At 41.3% G+C, this 13,504-nt stretch overlaps 1 protein-coding gene across 1 annotated transcript in view; it reads left to right on the top strand.

The window, feature by feature from the left end:
- LOC308114105 (poliovirus receptor homolog) overlaps positions 1–13,246 on the top strand; it is a gene marked incomplete at its 3' end in the record, with an annotated part of 88,727 nt that extends 75,481 nt beyond the window's left edge. Inside the window, exons 7-10 of the mRNA XM_080470757.1 lie at positions 7,360–7,492; positions 8,754–8,811; positions 9,218–9,307; positions 11,634–13,246. Coding sequence (XP_080326883.1) covers positions 7,360–7,492; positions 8,754–8,811; positions 9,218–9,307; positions 11,634–11,843 — 491 coding nt within the window. The remainder of the gene's footprint in view (positions 1–7,359; positions 7,493–8,753; positions 8,812–9,217; positions 9,308–11,633) is intronic.
- Positions 13,247–13,504: the final 258 nt, after the last annotated feature.

The raw sequence follows: 13,504 nt of genomic DNA, 5'->3' as shown, positions 1-13,504 counted from the left end.
GATGATGCAGGCTTGGTGAAGAGGGTGAGAGAGAGAAAGAGAGAGAGAGTGAGTCCCTCCCTGCCTTCTCCCAAGGCAACTGAGTGTGCTTTGATGCACTGTGGCAGGGAACACACTGTCTCCCCAGAGAGGGAGAGCGCGCACACACACACACACACACACACACACACACACACACACACACACACACACCATAAAGAGTTTTCAAATTTCCCCATCACACGGCTTTTCAAAATGTCAAAATACACACAAACACACACACACACACACCCACACACATTTTGTACACAAAGTGTATGTCAGCGACATGAATTTAATCCACAGACAGTTGATATGTACAAGGTTGAGCTCAGGAAGCATGGGAGATTAGAAATGGCCAACAAGACTACTGATTTGCCCAGAACACACACACACACACACACACACACACACACACACACACACACACACACACACACACACACACACACACACACACACACACACACACACACACACACACACACACACACACACACACACACACACGCGCTCCGACTGCGTCTGTTCAGCTGCTTGTGAACAAGCACAATCAATTTGATGTGATTTGTTTTATGCTGAAGTGAATTGTAATGGCGCTGTCATGAGTGCGGTGAATAGTCAATAACAGTGAGGAGGACAGTGATTGTGGGAGTGGGTGTTACAGGTCTTCAACTGCCGTAAAATTAGTGTCGGAAGTCGCTGCAGCTCTCGGCACTGTACCTCTTGGATTGATTGTGAATGATTTAGGTGTGTAGGTGTATGTGTGTGCAGGTCTGCAGGTCTGCAGTGCATATATTTGCCCTCTCTGTGTAGCTGTAACCTTCGCTATCTTCTATTTTCTATACCTGGAGTTTCACTTTTTCAGGCTTATGTTTGCGATTGTCTCCCGTCTTTTCCTTCCAGCTCCATTCTTCAGTTATCTCTACCATTGATTGAGTTACTGTATTACCAGCTCTATACATGGATCTGTCTGAATGAATGCGGACACACAGAGTGTTTTTTCACTAAGTTAACCCCAACATCTAAAGACTAGGATTTCTCTTTTTCTCTTTGTGTGAAATGAGATTACATGTACTGTTCTTTATCTTAATCTCTTTCAGAGGCCATCAATTCATTCGGTTCTAATCTCATCTCCAGGCACTCTGCTGTGACCGTGGTAGCCTTGTGTTTTTCTATGCCTGGCGATTCTGTCGCTAGTGTCTCAGCTGAGTTCAAACGGCTCGAATTTCCACTGAAACTGGTTTGTCTCATTACACTGAAACTTCACATTAAGTGCGAGCCTCTGCTGAGACGTACGTTTCCACAAGACATCTTAAAAACAACAAGGAAGTTTTCACAGAAAAGGGAATTCTTCATCAAAAAACTCTAATAGTGCTGGGCTGATCAAACGCCTTGCATTTATTTAATTAAATAGATCTTTTTCACTTGGCTAAAAAAGCAAGTGGAGTGTGACTTGAAAGGCTTCAACCAGCAAAAAAAAAAAAAGAATTTACAAATGCGACATCTCTACAACATCGCCGCCACATGGCCAGAGCTGCAACACGCTGAGCCAACAGGACGCCTCGGGCTTTGGATATTTTGGTCAATAGTCACTTTTTTTGAGAAGTCGAGCGAAGCCACCAGGAATGAATTTGATCATCAGCTACAGGAGGATTGTTGTTGTTTTGTTTTTTGCCTCTAGTGACCAGCGGTCTGCTAATCTGTTAAGCCAAGACCAACCACATGTGAATCAGTTCTTCGGTGGACCTCCAGGACTCAGATTATTTTTCTGGTTAGTATGTAGGCATTGGGTGTAGTGAAAAAAAAAAAAAAAAAAAAGTTGTGTAGGTGTGCGTGCGCTTGTGCTGAACAGATTTGCTGAACAGGTCAGAGAGGGTAATAAAAACAGGCTTATCTCTACTCGTTAGGCACAGGCGATAAGAGATGCGGAGGGAGACGCTACAGATTTAGGCTGTCGTTGTTATAGCACCAAATAAGCGAATCCCAAATTACAACGGCGATGGAGCAGGATGACGGGAAAGAGGGATGATGGGGGGGGGTGAAAGGATGGATGAAAGGAGAGGAGGAAGATAAATGCAACAAAAGCCTAGCTCGTGCGGGGAAGTTGAGGATAGGCCAGCATGTTAACCTTAATCCCTTCAGGGAGAGGCGTAAACACACAGGAAGAGAGAACAAGGGATTGAGTGGAAAAGAGAGGGATGCGAGATCTTTGTCTTCCCGCTCTCTCCTTCATCCCCTCAGTGTGTGATCAGCCCATTGCAGACAGGAGCCGGGAAATCCCTCTGTACTTATCTGAAGCCAGCCTCTTAATCACAGCCTTCATCTCTGTTGGCTTTTCCTGCTGCCTCACCCTCGTTTCCACTTCTGATTCTTCTCCGCTCACCTCCTCACTCCTCAATGTCATTCTCACAAGCTCCTCTGGTTGGACTCCCGCGTCTCCTCTCCACTCGTCTCTCAATGAATCCCTTTTCTCCCCCCGAGCGCTCTCTTTATTTGAGCTTCCTTGTCAGTGATGCACATTTACAAAGTTTTAAAGGAGTGCTGATCTGTCTCCTGAATTTTTCTTTTCTTTTCTTTTTTTTTTTTACCACCTCAAAGCGCTATGAAACGGAAATTAAGAGAATAGAGGTAAAATTGAAAAAAAAAGTAGCCACTGGGTGTAAATCTGCAGCCGGGATCCATCCATGCATCTACGAGCTCAGGAGATTTTCCTGGTATTTCCAACTTGCCGAAGTAAGTCTGCAGTAATTTCAGACAGTTTCAGCCAACCGTCCAGCCTCATCTCCTCTTCCTTCACTCCCACTCCTCGGCTGTCCCCGTGGGGGAGTGTTGGTCCATGGTTGACTTGCTGGCTAGGCAGGCAAGGCTGAGCAATGGAGGACTCACGTATAGGAAGGGGTGGATGGTCCCAGCATTGATCTGCTCACAGGAATGCAGCTGACCTTTTACTCAGCTTGAACTTTGAACCATCTTGTCATTCACCATTGGGGAAGAAGATTAAAAAAAAAAAAAAAGAGAAAAACACTAGATGCTTTTGTTGAACTGCTCTCTGCCTCAGGGCTCCACTCCACCGAAATGAATTTATGTGCGCTTGTTTTCATGTCCGTTTTAGTGCTCAAATATGTATGTACGCAGACATGTGTTTGTGCATGTGTGTGATGTTTGTCTTGAGAGGAAAAGCAGGGGGGCAAAGGGCGCACTGCAGACCGGTGTTTTCGTGTAAATATGTCGGGCTCCGAGTGGAGTACAGGATGCCAGCTGTTTCTTAATACAATGCCGTGTATTTTTGGCATGTGTTTTGTGTTTGCATGGGTGTGTGGTCCTAATGTGAGGGGGATTTTTTTGGGTAAGTGCTGGTCCAGTTACATGTCCTTGACTGAAATCCGCAAGGATTTAAACAAGCCCTGCAGCCATACAGTACGTACACACACACACACACACACACACACACACACACACACACACACACACGCACACGCACACGCACACGCACGCAGAATCTCTCTCTTTCTCTGTCTGGGATATTTCATTAGTGCAAGACATGGCTGGTGTCCAGGGCCAACACAGAGGTCAAGCTCTCAAGTCCAGTCATTCACACAAGAGGCAATGCACCGCAATCCTCAAAATTGCCCTCTTTTCCTGCTGCTTTCTCTCTTCTTTTTTTTTTATCAGGGGTTATCTAGGAGGAAGGAATAGCTTTCTACCTGAAACCATGCAGGAGTGAAAATGACATTGGTTGGATGATGATGCCAGACAAATAAGGCAAAGGAAAAGCGCCTCTGTAGACTTAAAAAAAAAAGTATCCCAGCAGCCAAAGCTGAGGAGGCTTGTGTGATGATAAACAGACTCAGCACTGGAATGAGGAAACGGCAACATAAAACGCAGGAAATATGAGGCAGGTATTAGGTTGGAGAAGTAAAGAATCTGGCTCAGTGCTTTGCTGTTAAAGAGACACAGCACCACCATGTGGCAGAAGGAGCTTCTCCCACATTAAAGGAATTATCTAATTGTCAATTCCTTGTCAATTATTTCTATACCCGTAAAATTCACACCAGTTTCAAACATTTTCAAAATTAAGTTGTGAAACTTTTGTCTGCTCGTTCTAAAAAGGCAAATCAGATACTGTTTTCTATTTTCATGACATATAAGCTGAAATTATGAAAAAATGCAACTGAGAATTGTGTCACTATTTTAAAGAAATTTCACCATTTGAAGTGAAGTTGAAGGAAAATAAACAAGTCCATTGTTTAAGATGCACCTGTAGACGTGACGCCTCAAGCAAAGTCTTTCTTGTTGCAGCTGAAAATTGAAAAGCACAAATTCTCCTGTCTGATTCTGATCTTCGTTTTAAATCCTAAAAACAAATCAATCTCCAGTCCCATTGAATTACCCAATTGGATACGCAAGTTTTAAAGCCCAGAATTAAAATCTTTTTTTTTTTTACAGGAGTGCTGAAACAGAAATGTTTTACAAAGCTTTCAGTTACACTTTTTTTTTAGGATGTGTGAATAATTTGGTTTATTCCCCTGCAGCCCTGAGCCTAAAGGAGCTTTAATAACCTCTTTTTGTACATCTTTTATTGGGTACTTAATAAATCAGGCAAATAAAACTATTTGGACTCACTTGATGCTCCGACACTTAAAGGAAATGCATAATTGATGTTTAATTCTAGAGAAAGTTTCTGAATTGTCAGTGATGGATTGTACACATATTCTTCTCTCTCTCGCTCTCTCTCTCTCTCCCTCTCCCTCTCCCTCTCCCTCTGCCTCTGCCTCTGCTCTGGCAGTTTGTGTCCCTCAAGAAATGGAGAACTACTTTAGATGCAATGAGGGCACCACATGTTGGTTTAGGTCCCAAGATATGAGCAGCATACGTTTTTGCACTAGAGGGAAATAAACAATAAAAAAGTTATTTGTACCCCACAGAATTTATTCAAATGACTTAATTAACTCAGTTCACCTCATCAAAAGAAGACTTTCCGTTCATTATGTCTCGGGAAAACATTTATTTCATCCCGAAAAAGTGGCAAAGCTTAGTGATTACGGCTGTTGTTTGATATGACAGGTTTCCTTCTATTCTATTTAGTTTGTACCTTCAATTGATTTGTATTCGTTTATAAAAATGTGACAATAGCGTGACAATGAATATTTGTTCCACAGAAGTCTCTAAATACAGCCTTCATAAATTATTTACAACGACAAAAAGCATTAAAGAGAGGAAAACCGAGGCTTTTGTACAGGGGAGCACTTGTAAGGTCAGTGGTTGGAGATGATGTGCCGCGGTGGAATGAGTAGCACGAAAATTCGTGATCATTAGGACACTTTTGTATGCGTGAAATAATGGAAATAATTTTAGGAGGTATTCAAAGTAGTCTATTGTTAGGAAAGAACTGTAATTAGAGGACTAACAACATTCAATCATGACCCTTCCAATTATTAAGACCAGGGTTTGTCCTCATCAAATGAGCTTCAGATCCTCTCTGCCCTTTACCACCCTCTCATTAACATAATCCCCTGGGAATACGGTGGATAATGAGCCGGGTTGCACCTTCAGTAAGAACACACAGTGTGTGTGTGTATGTGCGCGTGCACGCCATTTGTGTGTGTGTGTGTGAGTGTCATGCGTTGTGTTCAGTGTGGTCATGGTTCATTAGTGGAACCTCTGCATGATTCCTCTGGTTTCGTCTTAATCACCCATGTGACTCGACACTCTAATCAAACCAGCACAGTGGAGCACAAACACGTTTTCATTGCTGAGCCCCACTTTTCATTATTAAGCTACTTTTAGTGACGAGACTGTCGCCGTGGGATAACTCGCATTACCTTACATACGCCGCAATGCCACACGACTCACAATCCTGGGGGATGAAAACAACTCATGATTTTGACCATGATTTCCTGATTTTATTAAAAAAAATTTCCATGAAGAAAATCTGAGGATGTGAGATATGATTAAAATTGTTCTTTAAGTGAACGGTTCTCGGCTTTGGGAACACTGACTCTCTGAATGACAGTTCCAGACTCAAGGTTTCCTATTCCCCAAGCTTTCAGCTGCATAACACAGCTGCTTTCTTCTTCTTCAAAGGAGAAACTGAGTAGGAAGATCATTAGCACTCTCATGTGTGTTTAGAGACTTTGAGTGGCTGCCAGATAACCACAGAAAACTCTGCAAGGTTGCCGACCCCTGTTGAACTGAGTGCAGCACAAGTGTCATGTTAGGTTGGTTTTATTCTCTATTTTTAAGGGAAAATTTTAACAACTTTCCATCCAGCCTAAAGAGAAGTTCTTTTTAATGTCATTAAAAAACAAAAGCTTCAATTGTTATGAGCTGACTTATTCCCATTACAGTGAAAGAAAAGGGCCGGCCGGTCTTCATATGTACTGCAACTGTCATACATTTAACACTTTAACACAAGCATCTTTTATCATCTAAAAATCTGTATTTTTAAAAAATAATAAACAATAAACTCCACTTATTCATATTTTTACCATTATTTCTCACTTTTCTTAAAATGACAGGTAATGAGGTATGCTGGGGAAAGAACCACCCCCTCCCTCTCACCCCCCTCTGGTTTCCACACAAATTGCTCCGTGATTAGACACTAAAATAAGTAACTTGACTGATATTAGCTGTGACGCTGCTCACAAATATGTCGAAAGTTTTGTCTCTTGAACTTAAACGCATTTCTGTGACATTTTCTAAAAATACAGTTGTCTCAGTCAAACCTCCTCACGCTGCGGTGTAATCACGCTTCATCTTCAGCGTCGAGCTCAAACAACCCTGGTCGTCTCTTTTTCGCCTAATGGACTGTTTTTGATTAAAGCATGTTAAGTGGAGCTACATTTAGACTGATTTATGCAAGATGTGCCACACTGAAGTGACAAGATGTTTGCAGTACTTTCATGGTTGTTTTAAGTAGAACGGCAAATTAACACATTGTGATCATTTGATTGTTGTTCAACGATCTTCATCACCGGTGTGAGCTGTTCACAATTTGATGGACCACAAGTGCATAAATAAAGGATGTGATTGGAAAGTCAAAGGTTTAAACTAGCTGCAGCTATGTGTGATAAATCTTAAATAAATGAAGGTATCAATGTTACAATAAAGCTGTAGAATTTAACTTTTCTAGACACTCCTGTTTGTCTAAAGGAGCAAAAAGCTTCAAGTTGAGGCAGCTTTAATTAATATTAGATTACACAGGCTGAAAAGGTGTAAAATCCTTACTACAAAATAATTTTTTCATCCATCAGCGAGTGAATGTTTACTGTTGTTAGGTCAAATCATGTAAAGATTTGTCTGATGATGACTTTTCCCTCTACATTATCATTTTTCCAGGCACTCGCCTTCCAGAGAAAGGCGCCACTACAGGCAGCATCATCGGAGCCATCATTGGAGTCATTTTACTCCTGGCTATCATTGGAACAGCAATCGCGATGTACCGCAAACACAAGAACAAATTCAACGGAGAGTGAGTATATCTATGCAATTAACTTCATTTCCGTTCAAAATTGCTGCTTATAAAGAGCACATATTATGGAAAATTAATTATTCCTAACAGTAATGTGTCCTCATAGCCTGTGTATGAGGCCCCAGAAATGGAGAAAGTCTGTCATCTTCCTTGCTTGCTCCACTTTTTCACGAATGTGTGCTCATACAGACGATTCAGAGATTTTCCCTTCATGGTGTCATTTGGGGGAATTACCTCTCATTCTGGTAGTGGCGCTCTGCCTTACTGAGATACTGAATAAATATCAGCACAATTTGAAAAACCGTAGGAGTTACCGTTACAGTTGGCAGGAGCTTGCGTTAGCTAATTGGTAGTAACTTTAACAACACATATCATCAAACTAAGTAACATATTCAGACATAATATTTTCAATTCACCGTCCTCAGGAGCCTCTTCTTCTGGGTCAGATTCTGGTTCGGACTGGTATGGTTAAACCATAGCGTTTGCACGAGTCATTGTGATAAATCCACACTAGTGTTGAATATCAGCATGTTGTACCGGTGTTCCAGATTAAATGGTTTCCCTGCAAAATGGTGACTGGATTCCTTTAGCGTCCATCATTGCCGGTAATAACAGCATATATTGAAACGAAATCAGACTCACAAAAGGTACGACACTGCAAAACGACATTGTAAATGCTGTTAAACGTCAAGACGGTTACGGTTATTTTTTACATCTGTTATCAGTAGCAACAATGGATGCTGAAGGGTCAACAGTTAACAGGGAAACCACTTAATCTGAAACACCGGAAAGCTCTTCTGAGACAGACCTAGAGTAGGCATGGACAGACACAGAAACAGACTGTTCTCAGTAGAGTTCACTAAAGGGACTTTTAGACTGGCTGAAATTCACTTTGAATATAATATTAATAATAATAATAATAATGGCTTGGATTTATATTGCGCTTTGTTTCGCACTGACTCAAAGCGCATACAGAGACCATTATTCATTCACAACTAAGGTAAGCTACGTTGTAGCCACAGCTGCTCTGGGGCATGCTGACAGAGTGCGTTGCTGCCATTTTGCGCCTCTGACCACCACCAACATTCATGCACCATTCATACCCATTCATACGAGGCAATGTGGGTAAAGTGCCTTGCCCAAGGACACAACGACAACGTCCTGTTGCTCGTTCCCTCTGTTATTTTCTCCATCAGATGATATTCAACACAGCTTGTGTCATATTTTTCACTGAATACGACGTACGTTCTTTATGTTTTAGTGGCCCACCCAAGTACAAGCCCCCTCCTCCTAAGAAGAACAATAACACTGCTAACAGGGTAAGTCAGTATCAATATGAAGAAGTCAGGTTGATAGTTCTGTTGAAATATTATGATTTTTGACATTTTGAGTGTGATGGGGAAATTTGAAAACTCTTTATGGTGTGTGTGTGTGTGTGTGTGTGTGTGTGTGTGTGTGTGTGTGTGTGTGTGTGTGTGTGTGTGTGTGTGTGTGTGTGTGTGTGTGTGTGTGTGTGTGTGTGTGTGTGTGTGTGTGTGTGTGTGTGTGTGTGTGTGTGTGTGTGTGTGTGTGTGTGTGTGTGTGTGTGTGTGTGTGTGTGTGTGTGTGTGTGTGTGTGTGTGTGTGTGTGTGTGTGTGTGTGTGTGTGTGTGTGTGTGTGTGTGTGTGTGTGTGTGTGTGTGTGTGTGTGTGTGTGTGTGTGTGTGTGTGTGTGTGTGTTTTCAGCCGATGAACTCGAATCCTGCTCCAGTGGCAGAGACCAGACCTCTGCAGAGCCAGAACTACTCTACCCAGAGTCCACCAGAACCCGTCACGGTAGGAACATAAACGCGAATCACTCCAACTCAATAGTATATTTTTCTTCTAGTCTGTTTTAAGTAGCCCAAAACAGAGGAGTTAAAACGTCCCCATTTGTAAGGTGAATTTAGAAGCCTTCTGAAAATCTGTTTCCCTCACTTTAGCAGGAAAGTCAGGCACAGAAACTGAATAACTAGAGTAGGAAATTCGACATTTAAACTCCAAGATCGTCTTTTTATTTCAAATGTACTCAATTTGGGAGTTCATGAATAAATTAAGATGTTTATCTTTTATTCATTCATTGATTTTAGCATTTTCAAAGCCATCAGCTAGATTGGAATCGTTAACATGCAGTGTGAGCGGCAATCTTTTTGTTTATTTGTGACACAGCGGTGGGCAAGATTAGCCTGATATTCATGCTGATTATACATTCAGTTGTTTTTTTTGATTTGCCAGCGATAAATTAGTGGTCTGAAATCAGGCTAATGTGAGACACCACTGACTGCAGTTTGATGATTAAACTTTTGGGGATGTCTTGTATCAGTGTACTGCTGCATAGCAGAGGAAATAAAAGCCTCTGATTAGTGTAAAGGAGAAACAGAGTGCGCTTTCCAGAAGCCTCCATTAAGTATCTGTGGGCAATTTGTTCATATATCTCTTGATCTGTGCCAAATATTTCTAAAATAGTGTTATTATAGTACGTTTGCATAGAATTGCCTCATTTTCTTATCCTGTAAACTGGTGTTGAAGGTCTGACGACTCTTCCTGCAATCAAAGTGTGTTTATTAATTCTGCATTCGGTCAAAATGCACATGAAGTTTCACCCTTCAGATGTGGACTATTATCTTCCATTGATGTGTACCAGATATTGGTGCAATTAGTTACTTACTGTGTCAATACAATCTAGAACGTTTTTGTGTTTTCCACATGCAATCATCTTGACATTCAGTTTCTTCCTGTCGAATCTAAACGGGGTCGTGGTGACAATGTGATGAGAGCCAATACCTCCCTGTCCTCCAGCGGGTCCTCTTACAAATTTGGATGTGCCTAGTAAACCAGAAAGCAGCCTACCTAAATGCCTGAACCACCTCAACCAGTTTCTCTCCATCACAAAGAGTGAAGCCTGCCACCTTGTGGAGAAAATGTGTTCCAGCCACTTGTATCCATGATCTCATTCTGTAGGTCATATACTGAGTTCAGAACCAGACTGAGAGGCTTGTTTCATACTGAATTAAACACAGTGGAGGTTGCTTCTGGGACTGAAAGGCCACAGTTCAACATGTCTTCAATCTCGTCCTGCTCCAACCCACCTGAAACGAAGGAAAGAGTTTTCCTGAAGCCCCTGATTACAGTCGGATGTCTTGAAGCAGGGATGCATTAGAAACATGCAAGACTGTGAACCAGCAGCGCCAACTCGACTTTAACATCAGTTACATGGGGCCTTTCACTGCTGGATTCGATGTAAATTGCATACAACCTCTATTTTTTCTCTTTAAAAACTCCACATCCAGCAAACCTTCTTCATTTTAATGTAAACATAAATCACACTGTCAGGTTTTAATGTTTTAAATTGGCTGATAGACACCTTATTGTTCACTCTCACTGGAATCTTTATTTTATTTGCCACTTGCCAAGATTTAAAATCTTATTTTTTAGACATGATAGATAATTTGGCTTGTTTTAAAAGTTGTTTACTTATTTTTAGTCCTTGTTTTACTATATAATCTTTAATATAGATTTAAGAAATATTATTTCAGGATTTCTTACCTAGTAAAATTTACTTGCGGCATGGACAGATAATTTTAAGTAATTTTCTTCTCAAATTGAATTCATATCTTATTATTGGGCTACACCCTTTTGCAGTGAAAGTTGCTCATTGACATACAAAAAAGCAAACAAACAAAAAGAAACGCCACTATTCATCATATAAATAATAACAAACCCATTTAAAAAGTGAAGGTAATATTAGCCTAAAAACAAACAACAACCTTAAATGTGATGCACATCAGGTTTATGTTTAAACTATATACGATATGGTGTCATGATTCAGTCAGATAATTTACTGCAGGTTATGAAACTTGGGCCCAAATTGCCATCATTGGTGGTATTTTAAGAGGTGTTGAGTAAAAGTGATGTGTATCGTACAGAAGCAGCACCTGTCTAAAAGTAAAGTACCTTTTAATCTTGTTATCTGTCACAGCCATCTATTTGCTAAAGTAAGCTTGGAGAAAATGGGAATATTGGTCACTTGAGGGTTAAACAAAGAGATGTGTTTTTAACCCCGGAGAGAAAGAAGTACATCCCACCGGGTTTCACCTTGCTTGCCTTTGCGTGTCACTGGCAGAACCTGGATGGCTACTACGATGATGACGACGTCGGCGTTGCTGTGGACGACCTCCATTACTACTCTGCTGCCCCGTCAGGCTGGGACGATCCTGGGAACAGTGAGGTCCCGCCTCCTTACGTGCGCACAGACAGTGACCCCCAGGACTATCACCCGGGTCCCGACATCAACCGAGGGGACAGCTTTGTGTCGCCCGCCATGTTTGTTTGAGGGTACACAGAAGACATTGGTGTGTGTGTGTGTGTGTGTGTGTGTGTGTATGTGTGTATGTATGTGTAAGTGCTGTTCGGGATGTATGGATCCTCATTTCTGTTTAAGTGATGCAGAACTTAGCTCTGATAGGGTAACGGCATGGGAATGTGAACATTGAATGAATTTCCTGGCGCTCTTTTATTGTTAAACAAATCAGTGTGAATGTGTGTTGCTCTTCTGACAATCTTTAACCACTCATCACCTCGAGCCAGAAGGATTAAAGAAAAATAATGTGGCCTTTGGGTACTAATGCACAGCTGCAGCCACAGGAATGTACAGAAATGATCACAGTTAAAGCTGTTGATGACTCAAAGTGAACCCTTCAAAACACCATATGCTGTTGACTTTTACTCAGGTTCTGTTGGCCTGCTGAAGCATGAAGCAGATGTTGACACTGAAGAGGTTTGCGTCATTGAATGTGAGGCGTCAATGCACGTTACTGTCATGAGTTGGTTTCTGAGAAGCACAATATATTGGATATTCAGTTTCACCTTTGTCTCGTCTTATCCGTCTCCTGTTGTCGGTTTCCAAACCCAGCCGGCATGAAGTCGGTGTCGAGAAGGCGCCCTGTGGAGACGCTATTAGTGGCAGTTAATCAGCCAGCACCGAGACGAGAGTCACAGACCGTGACGGCATTATGTTTTGAACTGAAGTCAGTGGGGTTAACTGCTGGAGCAACACTGTTTATGTTAATCTGCATGTTTTGCTTTGAATACGTTTATTTTTCTTTCTTCTAGTTTTTGCATTTGCCCTTTGCCTTTCTGGTGAGAATGTACTGCCTCTCCGCTCTGATGAGAGCAAACAAAATAAGAGTGATGGGATGGTCGCACTAGAACGGCCTGGACTGTGCCTGATTTGTTTTTGTTCATTTGTTATTTTTCTTTTCTTTTCTTTTTTTTTTTTTCACATGCATTCATCAATCTTTAAAGCCATAGCAAGCCAGCGCCAAAATAGTGTGTTTTGAAGGATCTCTGTTACTTAAACTTTTATACCTATATTTTTATATTACACTTTGTGTACCAGCAAGCTCACATGGGTTTAGGTAAATCTGGATTATGTCCATGAAATCTGTTGTGATTCATGTCTCGTGGAGGATTAGGTCGTTGTTTGACACAGCCAGCTAGTATATTGAGAGGTCCGTCCATCATCAGGGTCAAGGCTAGAAAGGGCAGTTTTTTCTCCTTCATTAGGAACTTTTAGATGTCTCGTGTTCTAGTGCCATATGGGTGTTTTATTTAACTTTCAAAATGAGTGACTTACTTTCAGAAATTGATTTTGATCTGTTTTGTTCTTCTTCTTTTTTTTATTTCCTCACTGTAATAGCAGTTGATTCAATAAAGTTTTGAACTGTGAAACTCTTGAAATGTGCTTGTAAAGTTTTAATTTTATTGCTGTGGTTTTGTGTATATTTCATAATTTGATCTTCTAAGTAATGACAATTAAAACTACTGAATGTCAGGAGTGTAGAGATAACTTGCAGAACAATTAGGCTTGCAATGATATTCATTCTTTTTATGTGCCTGTTCATTGCTATTGCACCACTTCACCATGTGGGAGCAGTGTGGACTGAGAATGCCTGCTTGTTAGCCACGCCAGAGAGGGACATTATCATTATCACC

This window comes from Lipophrys pholis (genome assembly GCF_963383615.2).
Source record: "Lipophrys pholis genome assembly, chromosome: 9".
NCBI lineage: Eukaryota > Metazoa > Chordata > Actinopteri > Blenniiformes > Blenniidae > Lipophrys > Lipophrys pholis.
This window is presented reverse-complemented; position numbering and strand designations above follow the sequence as displayed.